Raw genomic sequence first — 20,744 nt, 5'->3', positions numbered from 1 at the left:
AACTGGTAAGTTGAGTGGAGCATAAAAGAGTTTACTGAAGGTGTGTTTTGGGTGTCTTGCCTGTAATCTGTTTCTATGTATTGTACTGTCATTATCCTTGTGTATGTGGTAAATAGGACTGTCAGATTCTGGTACATAATCAGGGGCTCTTCCTGTGACAGTTTTTCTATCAAGCATGTTTGAAAAAGTACAGGATTAACTCTCATACTGCAGAACATATTTTGCTTACAAGTAATTCTTTTATTTCATTCAATGATGTTTATTTGGGGGAAAAATTGATATGATGCTTTTGATGTCAAGGACATATAAAGTGATGCCACATAGATCTCATCAATTTGAAAGCCACTTAGATCTTTGTCTTCATTTTTTTTTCTTGTGGATTTTCTGTTTTAGCAGTTCCATCTTCAAAAAAAATGTGTAACTTGTTTTGTTATTTACTAATTGACCTTTTAGATACATGGAACTTGCAATATTACGTTGTTGGCGTTTCCTAGAGGTCGATCATTTGCATAATCTCCACCGCTTGACTATGATGATGAGAGGCCTTGCGGATCCACTTGCATCGGCATATTGTCATCTTTATATGGCCCATTGTGCTGATTCACTAAATCCAGGAGACAAAGGTAAAATGCTCATATTTCTATTCATTTGACTGTGTCCATATTGTTGCAGATACTTATTCAACATTTCTTTCACCAGAGATACCAATCATATGCATCTCTGGTTCTAGCGCACTAAAAATGATATATTGTAGAACACATTATTCTGTTTTTTTATACATAGACAGTAATCTGCACCCTACTTGTATTTGATTTATGATCCTGCCCAAGTTGAAAATTAGATTTGAGGTTTCTAATCACAGTCTGTTTTGCTTATTTTGGATGTAGCGACAATGAGTAGACATATGCTTTCTGCTACTAGTCCATCTGGTTGGTTTGTATACTTGGAAACTCTATTGCACACACTAGCTGGAAATCTTTGGATTTTCTCTTAGTATGTAACCAGGGAGATTTCGACCTAGGCTACCACTTATTTATTCATTTTGAATAATAAACATTTTAATGTAAAAAGCCTCATGGTTATTATTCTTGTCAAGCCTTTATTATGAGCCCCACATAAAGACCTGTTTTCTATTTAATTTTTCAACTGGATTACTTGTTAATTTTCTCTCTACCTAGATTTTCTGCAATCACTTTTTAGCCGGTTTCTGTCTGAACTACTTTTTTTTAAGCAAGAGCTTCTTTGAGTATTTGGATCTGAGTATCTGCCTGTTGACTTCTAATATGGAATAATGGAAGCTGCATCTGAGATTACATCCATTTGGATCATTGGATGTGAGAAAAACATTAAGATTAAAAGAAAGCATGAAAAGTACAGTGATAGGATCATGATGAATATTGGATCCTATTTGTTGAATAACCCTGACATTAATCAAGAAAAACACAATAGAGAGTTGGTGCTTGAATAAATCTCTTATGGAACTCTAAAATCTTTTGTGTCACTGCTGAGTGCTGAGATAAGATACTATATTTGTCCAACTAACATTCATCGGGACAATATATTTGTCCAACTAACATTCATCGGGACAATCTTCCATCATATTTTCTCTTATTGCTGTAGCTATGGAGGCGCTGATGTGAGCTCTGGATCGTAACTCGATTATGTTTAAGCTTAACAATCTTATTCAGATTGTGGTCTTTCTGCTAGATGATCTTTATGTTGATCTTTCTGCTTTCATGCATTGAAGATTCATATTCTTTTTTAGACATACTGGTAATGTTGTATGCAAGGTTTTAAATGTCGGCCGACATATCGGTTTGAGGGCTTGACCGACACGACATGAACGTTTTTAACTCGTATGTCGGTTTTCAGAGCCAAATCGGAAATATCAGGGGTCATATCGGGCATATGAGTCTATTTTTTTAGCTTTGAAAAATTGGCTGATATGGTACTTTTTTTTAAGATCTGTTTTTTGTTATCGAGTTTGGGTTTAGTGATAAATACCCAAACCCGTTTGACCCGTTCTCATGTTTAAGGGTTTCTTATGAACCCGATAGAAAGAATTTATGAACTCAAATCCATATATTATTTACTTTTTTATATGTTTAGTCTATAGAATTTATAAAGTATGCTTATATTGAATTTATGAATGCGTAGATTACATTTAGGACATGATATTATACATATGCGCACTACCCGATATGGCAATCCGATATTTAGTCAATGTCCCCCGATATATCCCTGATTTCTGCTATCCGACATGGATTTCAGCCATCCGACATGAACCCGACATCCGACATTTAAAACCTTGGTTGTATGAAACTTTAGTCCTTGAAATGTTCATGAAAAGCTACAAAGTCAAGGTGATGTCAAGGCTATTATATTTATGGTCCCAATGTTTCTTCTCACGTGATTCGTGATGCTCTATGTCCGCTTAATGAATTGTGCTTAAATGAATAGTCATTAACTGCTACAAGTCTGCTACTTGATGCCTAGGTTGCAGGAATGGGTGTGGGATGAGTGGGATGTCATTTAATGAACAGTCTAGTCGGAAGAAACAAATGAGTAAGTTTTACAGTAACAATACTTAGCGACTTATAAAATATATATTAGGAATAAAAATGACCACCGATCCAATAAGTTAGGTCATGCATCGATCCAATAAGTTAGATCATGCAATGAACATGTGCCTTTATCATTCCAGCAGAGAAGGAAAAATATAATTCAACTCTTCTATTGACTAAGTTCATTGCTTGAGTAAATTCAAGCTCAAGGGTTAGATCTTGAAACTTGCAAGATGCAGATTTTAGGATCTCTTACATAAAATTGATTTATTCAAGTATCATTAGATAAGGCATTTCAAGTACTGTTAGGGTACTGTGTCAAAATGTGGAGACTCCAATACGTCCCTGTACTTTTTGAGAAATTTCATGTGAAGTCAAGTATTCTTAGGACAATACTCTCAAAATGTCATCACAAATTATATGTTTAAAATGATGAGGGTGTGCCGCTATCCTAAAATGGACTTCTTCATAATGAATTAGCAAGAATGGTGTCTTAAGTATAGTAGTTCCCATGAACCGAAAAATTACTTATAGATAGCATTTTTATAAATGAACTGTGGTAAGTGTTCACTAGTTTAGCTTGCCCAGGAAAGAGTAGTAAAAAGATGTATGATCTCCTAGAAAGTCCCTGCTTGGTGCATTATGGCTGCATTAACCCATATGCCAGCTGGAAGTGTATGCAGAAGCTAAGCTGGGGTTATCTTGGGTGCAGATACCATAGGCTAACCTCTGTAGTTTTATGTTGTCTTTTGAAATCTCGATTGCCTGGTCAAGTGTTTGTGACGAGGAGGCTGTTGAGTAAACTAAGTGGAGATGCTGGAGAGAGGATGTCATTGTATCATGTCCTCAAATTTGACAGTTCCATATCGGTGTGTGCTAGAAAGGTAGCTGGTATGTTATAGCTTATGTGAGCTCAGGAATTAATGGTGGATAGCATTTTTCAAGGAAAAGCAACGGTAATTAGCTCTGCAGTAAGGTTGCAGGGGGAAGAGTACTAGGATGTGTGACATTGTAGGACATTTCTACCTTACAACAGGACTGGTTGGTCAGCATCAGGCTGAATGTCATATGAATAAATGTAATCTCTTCTTGGAGTAAAATACGCATCAAAGGTTTTTTTTTTAAATAGAAAACCCAGTTCTGTCAAATGTGGAAGTAGTTCTTGTGCTCATCCTTATTTTTTTTGGGGGGGGGGGGGGAGTGCTGTGGGGAGGGGGGGCTGGAATAGTTATGTTTTCAACTTCTTGTCATTAGCAAACTGAAACCAAGCTGATTTAATTGTGGTTGCAAGCTTGTGGTATTGATGAAACTATCTTATTTAAGTGAAACATCTCAGAAATATGAATGTCAATTCTAGATGTATGAATTTACTGGAACTGAGTCAACTGACAATGTTAATCTTTATAACTACCACTAGTGCATAATTTGAACATTGTTACTAGATTACAAATTCTTGAATTCTCTATGGTTTAAAATCAAATCATTCTTCCAATGTTATTTTATGTTTTTAGTCTACTCGTTAGACAGCAATATTCTCAACATTATTTTGCTGTGCGGACATTCTGTAAACAGGTTATCTAATTGCATCAATAAGTAATATAGCCCGTCTATTGGAGCGCATGATTGTAAACAAAGAAACCATTACTACTCATTCTTACAAGAGTAACAAAATGGTTATGATGCTAATGGAACCTGCCATTGAGTGGATCATGAAGTGTATACACATCGATAGCTGTAATAAGGTTAGCATTTCAGTATCATTGGTATTCTTTTTCATTAGTCTAGCAGTTCTGCTCAAACATTTGATGCCAATGCTTGCAAATGTAATATTCTATACTGTGTACTAAACTAAGTAATTCAACAACTATTTTGCTTTGAATTTGTCGCTCTTCTTTTAAATTCATATCTATGTTCCTTAAAAAAGTTCTCGCTTTTTCTATAATCTAACTCTTCTATTTGTAATTGATTATTGTTAAGTCTGTCTATTTGTGATCAGAATGCATTAGGGATAAAAATAATACTATGCATAAATGTCCTTCTTGGAACACCATTAAGGTCAATGGTTCAACTCACTGGATTAAAGTATAAAGCATGGTTGTATATGTACGATTCTTCTATATAAGCTATAAATAACACCTGTTGTACTATCCTTGACATCTTCTTTTAGGCTACCGTTATAATAAGTTAATAACCATGGTTTCTATTATATTCATTGCTATTTTCTATGTAAAAAATTGCCTTTGTTGTCCATCATTTTGCTATTTGCCTTTATTGAATATTTATATCAGGCTTCAAGTCAAATATTTAATAGCTATTCTGGCAGATGTCTATTGCAGACCTCATTCCAATACTTTTTGACTTAGTATAGAAACACTATCTGTCCTTATCCTAAAGCTAGGGTTCTTTTGGGAAATGTTTATGGACCATGGCTATTCAACCTAACTTCATTGTTGATTGTTGGAATTTAAGACTTAGTGTTGTTGTCATGTAGCCATGAAACAAGCAGGAGCATGCCCAAATTTGAATTCTATGCCACTGCTTCCTATGAAGTTCTCAATTTCAGTAGAAGATTACAAAATCTTGATCTGTATCTGCAGATGACCTTAATGGGCTTTTGGGATATGGTATACCCACATGTATACACACATGTAACAAGCACAGAATATATGAAATTTGATACCAGCAGAAGTACAATAAGGAACAAAGATCTCCTTAATATAACAGGTACAAAGTAACTCATACTAGGCATTTTTATCACTTAGTATCAATTATACGTAGAACTGAAACTGGAGGTTGCTTCTGCTTTCTGGAATAGAATTCTCATGAAGTTGAAGGAAACTTACATGAAAATTTATGCTATATGATCGACCAGGCTTATAGGCCTAGAACTCTGATATTCAAATTAGAAGAGACATGTCTATAGGATAAGGAGTCTATATGTGAAAAGTGAATAACTAAAGGTTTCAACATGAGGCAAGATAAGGAGAATTTATTAGATGGTTTGGAAATGCAGAACTAAGACTAGTAGTGCAGTTCATAATAAGTTGGAGGAGAGGCAGTATTGGGTTCTATGGGACGGTTTGTTTTTTCTTCTAGAAGAGGTTCAAAACTCTAATTCCACAGCATCTCATTACTTGATCTGTAGCGTGCATTATGATCTCGATGACATAAGAGGATAAAAGAAATCATGTGTTTGGAGACTCAGCCATCTGTCAACTGGTTACATCATGAACATTTCTTTTCCAATAATAGAACATTAGCGCTAAGGTCTTTCTGGGTAAAATGTGCCCAAATCACATACATAAGTTGGACATACAACAAAACTTATCCACTGAAGAAGTTTCATGATACCAAGAACAACAATAGGTTGCTAAGAACAGCAATGAATTTTTAAAACACATTTCATTTTTGAGTTTCTTAAAGGTTTTCTTTTAATTGATGTTATTATGGTATATGGTTTAAGGTTCAGTTTATATAAACTTGATAATATTGTTATGGTTCCTTACATGCTTATATATACTGTAGATTTATAGTTTGGGTAATGATAGAAACTATTTGACATGAGTAAATTACAAAAGAGTTCGGTCATTATTCCAGCAGTCTAATCACACTTTGACGAGTATGGAGCGTGTAATGGCCAAACTGTATAGGATCAACGGCAATCTATTTCATGGTTCAACATATTGAACCGAAATTTGTTTCGTTTCTTTATAATCCACCACTCTTAACAGTCATCTATCTGACATTAAATTAGCCAGAACATATTTTTTGGGTTAACAAATCGCATTATAAGGCAAGTTTTGCAGGCTTATTTTTTTGAAAGACAGGAGCCTTTCCCTGTGATTGAATATTGGACAATTTTGCATGTTACTAACTTAATTCGATATTCAATTCTTTGAGTATAGGAGCTTGGTGGTGTACTCTCAGAGTTTGGATTTTGTACTACTCTATCTGAACCAAGCAAGAGAGTACCATGCATTTCGATAATTCTTCATTATCTTCTCAAGCAACTTCCAGCTGAATTTATCAGCATGAATGCACTAGAGGTCATTGACCTTTATGAGCAAAACAAAGATATATCCCTTGAGCAGGTATGGTTGGTTTGAATCCCTCTGTGTAAAAGATCCGATGCATCAATGCTTTTTTACTACTACTTTATTTGTACTTGACATCACCATACAGCATCTGAATTATAGGCTGCTTGGTCTCAAACTCTTTGAGAGCCCACCACCCATCAGTTCTATTGAAGCTGTACTTCGTCATGTGTCGAAGGTACTTAAATTCGATGAAAGAAGTACTTTCAACTTTTTTTAAGTGCTTGGTATATAACTACTTCATCTGTGATTCACTGAACTATATTTAAGCTTTAGCTTGTACAGCCTACTGGTTATGTGAGATTTTTGGTTACTTGAATTCAACCTGCCAATGTATCCTTTGATGCTTAATAAAATTAAGCTATTGAGTTCTTTCTGCAGTGGCATGGACAGAAAGCCTGTACCTAAATTTTGAAGCTTATCGGGGTAGATGGAGGGTATCTGAACAAAAAAAAAAAAGTAATATTTAGGTAGGCACCCAAACAATTATGAATTGAATATCCTAAACCTATCGTTTAGTGCTCTGCAAGTTGGGACGATAGGGAGGGTATCTAAAAAGCCTGAAAAAAAAACAAATATTAAATGGCCAAACAATATGATTAAATAGCCTAAATCTTTGGTTTATCATTCTAAGATTAGGAATCTAAAGCATTGGTCTTGAGACTTGTACTTTGGATATTAATTTGTTGTGAACATTCTAGATCGTAGATACAGTAAACATTCATTTGCATTGGTCTTGAGACTTGTACTTTGGATATTAGTTTGTTGTGAACATCGTAGATCGTAGATCCAGTAAACATTCATTTGAGGGCCACTTTATGTACAACTAAGAAACTTATGTATGGTGAAGTTCAGAGTTCACCAACAGTGGACGAATTACTAAAGTTTACAGTTTTTTTTTCATTTCACAATCATATATAGAAGTTCTTTTGGTTAAAGTATAATATGCAATTCTTTCAGTACCATGCTAGAGTTTGATATTGAAATCATACCAAAGTTGTTCTTAACTTGTCTTTACAGCATAGTTGTAGAACTTTGTGCTCTGAACCACCTACAGACATACTCACTCCTATAATCCACACACAAAAAGAACTCTCATGCGGGACCAGTAATGTGTGCAATACCCAATGACAAACAACTGATATCCACTGACAAACAGTATCTAGTTTTCTGATATAAGTTATAATGAAAATTCATATGTGTTTTCCTATCTTCATCATTTTCAATATTGTCATTTGTTTTTCAGGTTGTAACGGAAATGTCTCAAGCATTCATTCATCTGTACTATTTTGCTAGCTGTGTAGTATATTTATAGTTTACAACAAGCTATTATTCCTGCCTAGGCACTTTTGTTTGATAAGCTATTTTCTAAACTAAATCATAAGCCAAGCCTATAGCAGTTGTTATCTTTCAATTTCTTAGATTTAGCATAATATTTTGATTATTTAGTCAATTATTTAATTTCTCTGCGCCATAAGGGACTCATTTTCTTTTTATGCATTTTTCATTCAGGTGGCTAATCAGTACGATTGCCTTGATGAGTATTTGATAGTAGCTGATGCATACATGGACATTATCCTTCACTACTCACTGGTAAATTTTTACCCAAGCTATTGCCATTTCCTTCTTTCTTTCTTTGTTTTTCATATTTTTTGTGTTTTGCCTATATTTCTTTATTCTGATGATACTATAATTTCTTTATCATGTTGGAGAATGATTAATATCAACTGATGCTTGACCCAGTGGTAAAAGAGTAGGTGGGGGTTGTAGAAGTTCCAAGTTCAAACTCCTGTAACTAGAAAAGGAACGAGTGTTCGATATCATCTCCGTACTTACGTAAATCTGATATGTCCACTGTTGCTTTTTCTGGGCAGTGGATACAAATGCCTTCAGGAAATTAAAATCACTAGTTTATGGTTGGTGTCTTTCTGGGTAGACAATTGTTTTTCTCACTTTTAACATGTTATCCTTGAATGTTGGAGTTTTCACTTTGTTGTTTTTTTATATATAACTTGCAGCTCTATCCTATACCATTAATATCTGAACTTCTGTAAGTTCTCATGCTTGATAGTATATTCAGTGTGCCTTTTTTCAGCCATGATACATTATTTTCAGCAAGCTATAAGGAATCTTCTATTCAATGACCATTGGTTCTTTTGTTGAGGGAACTTAAGAAGTGCTATTATTTAGTAGTATTGTTAATTTTACTTCTGAAATATGTTTTCTTAAATATCAGGATGACTCTCTCTCTATTTTTTTGGATGGCATTCTACAACGAGCTGAAAATAGAAGGGCAGTTGAAAATGAAATGGACGTGTTACAGTCTATTCTGGTCAAGCTTATCAATCACTTTGATAGCATAGAAGATGTTTTCTCTCTGGTAACATACATTCTTATTGTTATCTTCTTCGATTTACATGTAGTAATTGTAACTTTAATCAGAACCTGCAACCGTCCCATCTCTGTGGAAAAGCTTTTACTGATTGATATCTAGACCAGATTCTTCTTCTATTTGATTTATCAATTTGCTTGTTCATACAGCATGTACATATCATTGCCTTTTATAAGCTATCATCAATTGATTTTACAGATTGCTAGAGCTGCAGCCAGGACTTGGCAGGAGACAAACAGCATGTTGAAATCAATGTACCATTTATGTTAAATTATGTGAAACTATATTGAATTAAATACAATACTACAATCCTAAAATATATTGATGCTATGTGGTTGGATTAAATATCCAGATCCTTTGGTTGGTCCTCGATGGTTGAAATGTAAAAGGTCATACTTCCATAAGAACCCACAAACAGGTTAGAATAATCAACTGGTGAAGCCTCATGTACTTGTGTTATCAGGATGTGTAAATTGTTTGCTAGAGTACCTGTCTACCCGATGCCATCAATGGTTAATAATAGATGAAAATCTAGTTAATAAGTCAAATCCAATCCCACCTTGGTCTGATTAGTAACCCATATATCTACTAACTGCAGTCCAGTACTGCAGCATTCTATTTATTTTATTTGTTCACTTTCATAGTGGAAGTTATTCCTTTGCAACCTTTCATTATAAATGAATAATATTATCCTCTTCGATTATGTCTTAAAAGGAGGATATATCATATAACTTTGAACGTCTAAGATGTCCAGATCCTGCTGGACTATGTTGTTGATGTTGTAGGGGAAAACTGATTGGTAAATGAGTGGTTTCCGAGATAAAAAAACAAGTCATGGTTTAGGTATAGGGCTGATAACCTTCCAGATTGAGATCATGGTCTTTATTAAATCCTTTCTTGACTAGTTCTAAATATCAGTACTTGTCCTACAGGGAAATAAATTTACCCTATGGAAGTATCCTTTAAGTTCCTGACATAGGAATCCTGACCCAGGCAGGTGTTATTTATGTTCTCTGGTTCGTTATTATAGTCGTGCCTTTTTCTTCAGGGCTTATGATCAGGAAGGAACAATGAAATGAGCAGTCCTGACCTCGGCAAATGTTGTTTATGCCTGGTCTGTATCTATCTGCTCACCAAACCTAAGGGGTTCAACTTTTGTAAGATTTGGAGATACTACAGATCAATCTAGTTTATTTGCTTTATGTGTCCAGTATGTTAGCAGTTGGAGTCAGTAAGCCAAATAACTTTACTACTGAGATTTGAAGTGGCATCCCTACAGAATTTATCCATCTTCAAGTTTTTATCTATATCTGAGTATGGTTTACCATCATTTCCTTGTGTAGAACCATTTTACGGGGATCCTTGAACTTTTACATGGAAGCTCATGGAGCATGGTCAACACGAAAATACTTCAGAAGGCTACAAGGTATTCCTTATTTGTGAACTTTTAGGTTCCCATGATCTTTATTAAATTTGGTTCTTGACAGGTTCAGTAGTTCTCAATGCCAATAGTTGTCCTACGGAGAAATAAATTTACCCTATGGAAGTATCTTTTAAGTTTCTGTGTTACTGATCTCCCAGAGATGTTCAATTATTTGAGACTTAGGAGATTAACTTCTATACATTTTGCATATTAGTGGAGATAAAGTAATCTAGAATCTGTCTATCATACATGAATTGGGGTGTTCGTTTCTCTCTTTACTATGGCAGGACAAATAATCCACAATCCACATAATTACCTGAGTACCATGCTGCAAATTAATTTCTCTTTTAGTAAAAGATTTTTCTTTTGTCATAATTTTTATTGTAAACTTCCTTTTTCCGCCCATGTTGATCCCCTTAAACCTTGCATCTTTCTTTAAGATCACTATTTGGACCGTAGCTTCACTAAATTTTTTTAATACGTGGTATATTAGCATGGATGGAGTTCTCATACTTTTAGTTTGAGATGCCTAAAATAGGTAAATTTTTGGTGCCATGCGCAGCACTGGTGTTATATCTGATCCCAGAACCGTACAGTTTCTTTTTGAAATTTGTCAAGACCTTCACAATAGCATTGATATCTCTGATCTGGATAGTGATATACAGAGGGCGCGTCTCATTTCTAGTTTTGTCCAGATGGTAAGTGAAGTTTCTTAATGAATATTTAAAATCAGAAGCTGATTACAATATACTATACTTCGTTCTTGCAACTCAGGTTATGAATTTTTTTACCTTAATTTTATATTTGGGAAACGAACAGGGCTTAAGAAGTTGAATTACATTTTAGGTGGACTTCGGTGGTGAAGGAGAGCCCCATTTAACATTTCTAATTGAATGTCGTGCAGCTTTTTGGCAAATTAACGAACTTAAAGTAAGTACATACGTGTATGGGAAGCCTGCTATTTTCCATTTCCTGTATTATTCTATTAACTAAGTCAATTGCAACTTTTGCTTTCTAATTTCCTGTTTTTTTCCAATCTTCATACTAGAAGCCCATGATGTCTTAAATGCTTATAAATATTACTGCTAAATTGCATTTATATGTCTTACTGTGCCATTAGCAGAGTTAGCATAATAAACATGAAGTAAGTTCCCCCTGCGAAGCATGCTGGAAAGAGAGAAAACTAAATGGCCCATCAAGATAACTGAATAAAATAAATAAAAATTTCCTTTTTCTAATCTAATCCTGGAAGCTCTCTTACACTCGTATTGGTAACTAGGCTCTCCCATAAGCAACTAGGCGACTATCCGGATCTCACAAAAAAAAATCACGTCTTATTTATCCTAACACCTCATATCACGAGTAATTTTAATGAGGAAGTCCAATAATCATAACAACCTTCACGCATTTCAAATAAACAACTAAGTTAATATGAAAAATTAATATAATTTTATTTCTTTCTTATCTTTAAATATTCATTGAACTTTTTGTTATCTTTTGAATATTTAGTAGTTTGTAGGCCAATAGGGTAAAGTAAAAGTAAGTTTTTTTTTCTTTTGATTAACTTTAACTAAGATTAGCTTCTTAGGCATTGAGCAATGTTTTTAGAGAAAATTGCCTCCACCTCAAGGTTTTAGAAAACATGTTTCCTCCCCGAAGAAAAATTTGTCATGCCTCCACCCCCTATTATAAAATCCCATAAGCATTTTATGAAACTTTTTAAGCTTCCCATGTTTTCTTCCTCTTTATTCTCTCTCTTTTTTTTTCATCTTTCCATGAACCCATGACACTCTTCTATCTTTAATTAATGTCTCCCATCACTTCCTCTTCGCCTCTGCCTCCTACCGCCTCCCTCAGGCCCCTCCAAAATCCAAAGTGGGGCCATGGTGGGCTCTAAAGGAGGCGAAGGAGAAGGAAGGTGGCAGGCGGCAACAGGGGTGAGATATGCAGCGAGACGAGTAAAGGTAGTGCTTCAGGAAGGAGAAGAAAGAAAAATTGAAGAAAGGTAATGAAATACAAATAAAGATATTATTAAACAATAAAAAGTAATAAGAAATGAACAAAGGCAAGGAAAAAAATAAATAAAGGTATCAAGAAACAAAGAAAGGTAACAAGCTAGGTTGCATTGGTATGGGTACTGGTATTGGTATGGGTACAAGTACGGGTACGGAACACGGTAATTTTGTAAAAGGTAGGGTATAGAGACTATGTACATATACATATATATATATGTATGTACATATACATATATATATATGTATGTACATATACATATATATATATGTATGTACATATACATATATATATATGTATGTACATATACATATATATATATGTATGTACATATACATATATATATATGTATGTACATATACATATATATATATGTATGTACATATACATATATATATATGTATGTACATATACATATATATATATGTATGTACATATACATATATATATATGTATGTACATATACATATATATATATATATATATATATACATATATATATATGTATGTACATATACATATATATATATGTATGTACATATACATATATATATATGTATGTACATATACATATATATATGTATGTATGTACATATACATATATATGTATGTACATATACATATATATGTATCTATATATATATACATATGTATATATATATACATATGTATATATGTATATATATATGTATATATATGTATATATGTATATATATGTATATATATATAAGATCGAATATTGTTTTTTCATTTACATAAGATCAATATATAAGAAATAGATGTGAAATGTAGAATACACATCCAAAAAATGTATGGGGAGTGTTTTAAAATAAAACAAGTATTATATAATTGAGTATAAGCCCGAAGAAACATATGCATATATTCAAGAGGTGTCCAAGAGGTTTGGGTACGAGTATGAGTATGGGTATGGGTACATGTCTGGTATGGGTACGACTTCCTAATAGAAGTACCTAGGTAATATAGGTAACAAGAATTGCGAAAAAATGTTGTTCAACAAAGGATAACAAAAGAAAAATAAAGGTACCACTAAACAAAGAAGTGTAACAATAATTGTACAAAAGGTAATAAGAATCACGTAAAGGTATCCTTAATCTATAGAAGATAACGAGAAATAAATAAAGGTAACAAAAAAACAAATAAAAGTATTGATAAATACAGAAAGGTAACGAAAATGAACAAAGATATCAAGCGACATTGTATAAAAGGCAAAAAATTACGAAAAATGTAAAAGATGACAATCCTCTTTCTCCTTCTTTGTCAGTCACCACATGTCCTGCCTTCTTGCTGACCTCTCCTACATTGCTGCCCGCCTCCTCATCTCTGGCCTTTTCATAGCTACTGACCTTTCCCTTGCTGTCTCACCAACAACCTCTCCGCTGCCTCCCATCGCCTCTGCGTCCTTTAGGGCCCTACCACCCCCCAACTCCGGCACGGCACGGAGAGAGGTGATGCCAAAGAGCGGGAGGTGGAGGCTATGGAGAGCCGGTGGGAGGCGGCAATTAAAGATGGAATGGGTTTGTGGCTTATCTGGGAGATGAGAGATGAAAGAAAGGGGGTGAAGCACTTTCTTTTTCCCCAAAGGGAGAGGAAGCATGATTTCTTGGATCAATAGGGGTGGATACAATTTTCGCATCATATTAAATATAAGGGGGATATTCTCTCCATAGAAAGTAATTGGAAGGTCTTGATAAACTAGGGATTTCTTGAAGAATTTTTTTATCTTCAGCAATCGTAATCATTAATTTACTTACTCTACTTGCGAAGTCTTGTCTAATGTGAAGCTGACATGAAACATGTGAATTCTTTGATCCTATCTTCATTTCTTGCTATATCTCAAGAACAGACCCTTTCCCATCGCTCCTTCCAAGCATATCTTAATTTTCAGAAGGCCTGCACGCCCCTATGAAACCCTCATAGCTATTGTCGACTTTAGGCTGCTATACCTTGATTGTCTGAGTGGAGATTTTCAAGAATTTGTTTCTTTCGCAGGACACTCTTGTTCATATATGTAACAATCTGGCAGTCAAAGCTATCAAAACCATGAAAAAGATTACAAATTTTCTTAAAGCATGCATCGCATTCAATGAAGTTACAATTCCATCTATTTCATCCAGTGTAAGGCGCATGAATCTTTATCTCGAGACAACTGAGGTAATTTCTACTGTACTTTTAAAGTTTAAAATTGCACAAAAAATATTTCTGCCAATTCTTCAATTGATTCACTTTTAATCTCATATCAGGTAGCATTGTTCGGAGGTTTAATTTCTCATACAGAGGGACTCATAAATTCTGCAATCAGTTGTTTGCAAAATTTGAACATGACAGCAGGTTAGTTTCTGAAGTTCATGTGTACTCGTAGTTGTATGTCTTTGCATAAACTTCCAATCAACATGTCTGTCTTTCCAACTAAATTTAAGCTTAAATACCATTAGCATGGCTTTATTATTGTTTTCCTGTAATTCTCAAAAACTAAGTACTATGAGTTTATCCTGGTATTAGAAAGAGTTCTATCTCAATTTCTGAGTTCAACAAGATATTTAGACTTGGAAGAATCATGAGAATAGTGAAGTTGGGGGCCTGTCAAGACTTTGTGACATAGAAGCTGTAAAATTACACCTTACCTCCACTTTTGGCTCTGTAAACCAAAAGGGTTCAGTTGATTTAGTACATAATTTGTATATCTTGTGATAGTTATTATATATTGTGATTTATTCTATTGTCTTAAATAACAATGAAATTGACATGTCTTTTTTCTGTTCATAATGTATGAAGTGCTCAACTACAGTGTACTTTACTATATACATATACCTTTCTGGACTTAAAACTATCATATGCAATTTTTATGTGCTTTTACGTGCTATACCATGTTCTGTTCTTACTTGCACACTAGGAGACCACTTATCCTTTTGAGTTTGCAGGTTTTCAGAAATCATTTGACATAGATCAAGTTGTATCATTATCATGCAAGTTGTGCAGCATATTGGTTATGGTACCAGGTAATTCTGATTTTATATTTAGTAATTTCATGATTTGGTGTCAGTAAAACTTTCTAATATTTGGTTGTTATAACAAAAGGTGGAGCATCCATTCCACTTGACATTTCTTGTCATAAAGAGCCATGTAATTCTTATGATGTATGCATTTCAGTTTTGTTCCATTCGTAAATCTTGTGTAACCATTGTGTTATCTTTCAAAACTACTGTGCAGATTACAAATTAAAGGTTTTGTTTTCATTTAATTTTATGCGTAGTTGGTGTTTCATTCCCAATCACTAGTCCTCATTCTATTTTCACCATAACAATCTATCCTTAAAAAGTAAAACACTAAGATGGTTATTTCATCTGTCTGATGTTTAAATCATTACTTGCTATTTTCAGAAATCTTTCCTATCTATTGGTCCATTGGGGGTTTCGTGCTAGTCCTATCTGTTGGCTGACCATAGTAAATATAAGAACCATTCACATTATCAATGAACCAAAAATGTCATCAGTACTGCCACTGATATATCAATTGTTAGGAGTTAAAATCAGTAACATGTATGTAGTTTCTCCATTCTTTTCCTGGCAATTTTATCTTGCAAGTTCCATTTATAAAGAGTTCATCAACAAGGTTTTAAACATCGGATATCGGGTTCATGTCGGATAGCTAAAATCGAGGATATATTGGGGGACATGGACTAAATATCGGATTGCCATATCGGGTGGTGCACATATGTATAATATCATGTTCTAAATGTAATCTAAGCATTCCTAAATTCAATATAAGCATATTTTATAAATTCTATAGACTAAACATATAAAAAATTGAATCTGCAAAGTCCTTTTACTCAACATACTTTATAAATTCTATAAAAAATAAAGACTCATCACCCCCAAACAGATAAAACTAGAATTTTCTCCCCTCTGTGATTATCCACAGAGTTGCTACCAGACTGTCACATGAAGAAGAAAAGCAGAAACTCTTTGAGTATTACATGTTTATATCATTAGATGATAAACAGGGATTATTACGAGAAACTAGGGATTATTATTAAATGATAAACAAGGATCATTACGAGAAATCAGCCAGATGTCTTGTTTTCCTAGCATGCTGCCCAAAACATGTTGCCAAACATTGAATTCTACAAATGAATAATTTATAGCAACAAAAAGCATGGAGCTATTTGAATAATAATATAATATAATGTAACAAAAAAATAGTAAAAACAAGGGAAAACAGGAAATTAAGACATTGAATAAGATAAACAAGATGAAATCAACACTAAAATCCAGACGATTTGAAAATCTTCTAAATCTAAAGGTTTTGAAGGAGAGAGAGAGAGAGAGAGAGAGAGAGAGAGTCAGACGATGAGAAAGAGACTCTCATACCTGACGGCTGAAGAAGCTGAGGAAAGCTGCAACTTCGACTTCGCGCAGGGAAGAAAGAGAGGAGAAGGCGACGCCAGAGATGATGGACTTCGATGTCGTAGGGAGAAAAGAGAGGAGAAGCTAGCGATGTGAGGAGAACGAACACAAGACGAAGAAGACGAAGGCGGCTGATGGGTTCTCAGTCGTAGCCCTAGGTTTTTTTCGTTTTTTCTTTTGAACGGGTTCATTTCTGTCTATCGGGTTCAAAAACAGACCCTTAACATCATAACAGGTCATATGGGTTTAGGTTTTCAAACCTAAACCCAAACCCAATAAGTGAAAAACGTTTTAAACCGATAATAGAGCATATCAGCCGATTTTTCGAAGCTGAAAAGTCGGCCGATATGCCCGATATATTGCCGACATATCCAATTTCCTCCTGAAAAACGACATGCGACATAAAATTGCCCGATTTGTGTCGTTCGAACCCTAATTCTGCCATGTCGGTCGACATTTAAAACATTGTTCATCAGTAATGAATTAATAGCCTATTTTCATGGTCAGTTTATTATTAGTAGGAGGTTTCACTTTCATTTCTCATCTCTGATAACAATAAGTTCAAACCTGTTCTTGGAATTAAATTCTTTAAAGTTTAATCCATAAGGGATGACTCCATTTAGAGAATATAAAGTGCCAGTGGAAGTTCGACACAGTTCAACACATGTGAAATGAAAATTTTACGGGAAGTTGATAAGGATGTATTTCTGCTCCTTATTTAGTTTATATTTAGATGCACTTTTGCTTACCCTTCTAGCTGTTACATTTTGGCAGGAAACCATGAAGAAGGGGTCACTTTGTTGCTCAGGAACTTGGTATCAGTTGTTGATTGTCAATCACTGTAAGCTTCAAATAGAAAATGCAGTTTCTTATTTTCTAAGTGAATAAATAGCTAATTAGTAATGTTGCAGGACATCACCAAGGATTAAAACAGAGATACTTTTTGCTATAGTTTCGTTGTCAGCAAGTCTTACTCAAACTAAGCTTCCTTACCGTGCAAGCAGTTCTCAGGTATGATTGGATTCTATAATTTAAATGTGACTTTGCTTTATTCATCTGTAACAATTTTATCTTCTTGACCATCTTTTCACCATAAAAAAAAGCCCGTGTAGATGCCGTAGGGAATTTTGGTTATGATAGTATCCCTCAGGGCCATTTCTTCTTATGGCGGATTTTTTTTCTGTTTATCATTTTATAATGAACAAGCTTTATGCTAAACTATTTTTTATTTTTTAAATAATTATCTCAGTCTTTAACTGGAAGTGTGTTAATAGGGCTATCTCTTCGTTCATGTGTCTTACCTTGATATTCTTTGTAGTACGCAATGTGATATCAATCCCCTCTTTAAAATTCAAGTTATAGTAGGACTTCAAAGCATATGTGCAACCATCTCTACTATTTTCAATGGTCCCTTACACTACACCAAAACTTCGAAGTTATATGACAGTTGAGATTTATAATTTTATGTCTAACATGCACTAGAGGGCCCTTTTATGGGCTGAAATCTGAACTCACTCCACGGTATCTATTATTTTTAGTTCGCTTTAAATTGCTGGTTGAACTTGAGTTGCTTTGATACAATGCGAACCCTTACAGTACACCAGAACTCCAAAGTTATGATGGGTTGAGGATTATAATTTTATACTCAAACAAATATCATCAACTTTAAAATGTAACATATGCTTATTTTTTTCTGTGTGTGGTAATTATGATATAATGGGCAGTCATAGCCTTCTTGCAGGACCATAAGCATTTGTATGCTGTCAGTGTACAATGACTTACTTGTATCTAACTTCATATAAAGGCGTGGATTTGAATTGTTAGTTAATTCATGGATGCTACTGCATTATTATAATAAAAGGTTGTAATATGCAATACAAAGGCTGCCCAAATAAAGTATTTTAGTTGAAGTATTATGGTCAAACTAGGATATGCAACACGAAGATTCAACTAATCAGGTATATTCTTGAAAATTTGCTTATCAAAATGCCTAACCTTCATTACATTCGTGTTGTTTTTTGTGTCAAGAACTTCTCAGTTAAGGCAAATATTTGCCTAGATTTATTTTTCATATGAGATTTGTGTATAAGAAGATTTTTTAATGCAGAATAGCTCTTCTCCGTAGACATTATGGACGCTTATTCAACTTAATCAGAAGAAAAAAAAGAGAAACAAGCAATTGGGTGGATTTCAATGAAGAAAAATTTAACACCAGATAATTACAACAAGAAAAGTTTCAACATGATTTTTTAATCCATCTAGTAGACACAAAAAGGGTGTTTTATTTTTCAACAGACCAACAATAAACATAATACAAACGTTTTGCCTGCATAAAAATAACTTTATATTGTCAATCATTCAGAAATATACGAGAACATTAATTGTGTAAATTTGGAAATGAAAAATATCTTACCAAGCTAGATTTGATATCGTCTCACACTAAATGCATTTATCTACTTTTGTTGGCTTTAGTATGCAGTACTTAATCCATATTTTTAGGATCTTTTTTCAATTGGGAGGCTTTTGGAGGAGTTTTTCAGTAATTTACCTTACGGATAATATCTTCTCTAGTTAGATTTGATATCTTCTCGCAATTAAACGCATTTATTTATGTTTTTGTTGGTTTTGTGCATTATTTCCTTAATCCTTATATCTATGTTGTTTTCAGTTGAAGCCCATACTTTTATATGTATATTTCACTTGTTCGCTTCGTTCTATATTTCAGTTGTTCGTTTCATTCTTTTTGTATAAATTTTTTCAATAGCAGTTCTTTTCTATATGTATTTGGTAAATCAGGTGCAATCTTGATGAAGTTTTTTTTTGGCTTCCATTTTATTCTTCACTTATTATAAGTCCAGGTTGTAAGCAATGACAAACTATTTTATGGAGATGCATCCTATCATAAAGAACTTTCGTCCCTCTCTAGTCTGGCTCTTCAGAAACTGGTTGATGTCATTGAAGAAGAGCCTAATTTGGTAAGTTAATTTTTATACCAACCGTAATACCTGTTACCAGAAATATATATTATTTCTCGATGACTAACAGTGGTTTTTGTTGTCCTGATGCTCTCTGAAGGCTACACGTGGAAGACTGGCATTGGATGCCTGCAATCACCTTATCATTTGCTTTAAGGTAATATGTCTCGTGTTTAGTTTGTATCAAATATTTAGAGAAACCTTTGACCATCAAGATCAGCTCATATGCAGGATAAATTATGAGAGTACAATGGACTTTTACTTATGCGGAAAAACTTGTTACCGTTGAAAACTAGGAACTTAAGAACTTCACCAAAATATCATAGCAAACAATCGTACGCTATCGTTGAATCTGTAAACGTGAAGTGGGAAGGGAGTTGAGTTTCTTGTTGATGCTGTAAACTCTCATAGTTCACTGTTGATACTTTGAAATTGCTCCTAACTGCTATATTTATCCAGGCAAACCCTCAACTTCATCTAAAATGCGCTCAGCTCATCGACATTGCCAAGTTATATCTTCATGTGAAAGACAAATATATGGAGTCTACAGGGAGCTTCTTCCATAAGAAATTCTCAAATTTATAAAGTTGATTCGATCTGGAGTCTTTGATTATTTGCTTCATTAGAGATCTGTGATCCCAAAATTTTGAAAGAAAGTCCAAGATCCAAATGTCCACTCATCTGCTCAATCGGTTGGAACTGATAATTCCAATGCCACATGAGAGAATTGATTGGTGATGTATATATTTGATTACTGTAATTTATAAAATGAGAAAATGTATACTTGTGGACGATCATAAGTGCGTTATGTTTCCTTGATTTGAGTGAGATTATTTGAAAACAATAAGATTCATCAGTA

General features: G+C 34.1%; 2 protein-coding genes across 2 annotated transcripts in view; one reads left to right on the top strand and one right to left on the bottom strand.

Moving 5' to 3' along the window:
* Positions 1–177, bottom strand: part of LOC109840025 — a 25,092-nt gene extending 24,915 nt beyond the window's left edge. The window contains 1 exon segment of the mRNA XM_020408523.1: positions 87–177. Within this exon segment, the coding sequence (XP_020264112.1) occupies positions 87–177 (91 nt within the window).
* Positions 1–20,744, top strand: part of LOC109829138 (UPF0505 protein) — a 23,100-nt gene extending 2,356 nt beyond the window's left edge. The window contains exons 2-18 of the mRNA XM_020396253.1: positions 454–623; positions 4,137–4,306; positions 6,470–6,655; positions 6,747–6,836; positions 8,171–8,251; positions 8,895–9,038; positions 10,394–10,476; positions 11,036–11,171; positions 11,320–11,403; positions 14,497–14,658; positions 14,748–14,835; positions 15,426–15,503; positions 17,685–17,751; positions 17,822–17,921; positions 19,769–19,885; positions 19,986–20,042; positions 20,345–20,744. Coding sequence (XP_020251842.1) covers positions 458–623; positions 4,137–4,306; positions 6,470–6,655; positions 6,747–6,836; positions 8,171–8,251; positions 8,895–9,038; positions 10,394–10,476; positions 11,036–11,171; positions 11,320–11,403; positions 14,497–14,658; positions 14,748–14,835; positions 15,426–15,503; positions 17,685–17,751; positions 17,822–17,921; positions 19,769–19,885; positions 19,986–20,042; positions 20,345–20,470 — 1,935 coding nt within the window. The 5' untranslated portion in view covers positions 454–457 and the 3' untranslated portion in view covers positions 20,471–20,744. The remainder of the gene's footprint in view (positions 1–453; positions 624–4,136; positions 4,307–6,469; positions 6,656–6,746; positions 6,837–8,170; positions 8,252–8,894; positions 9,039–10,393; positions 10,477–11,035; positions 11,172–11,319; positions 11,404–14,496; positions 14,659–14,747; positions 14,836–15,425; positions 15,504–17,684; positions 17,752–17,821; positions 17,922–19,768; positions 19,886–19,985; positions 20,043–20,344) is intronic.

Source organism: Asparagus officinalis, chromosome 1, assembly GCF_001876935.1.
Source record: "Asparagus officinalis chromosome 1, Aspof.V1, whole genome shotgun sequence".
Taxonomy (NCBI): domain Eukaryota; kingdom Viridiplantae; phylum Streptophyta; class Magnoliopsida; order Asparagales; family Asparagaceae; genus Asparagus; species Asparagus officinalis.
The sequence above is the reverse complement of the archived record's forward strand: the minus strand, read 5'-3'. Positions and strand labels throughout refer to the sequence as shown.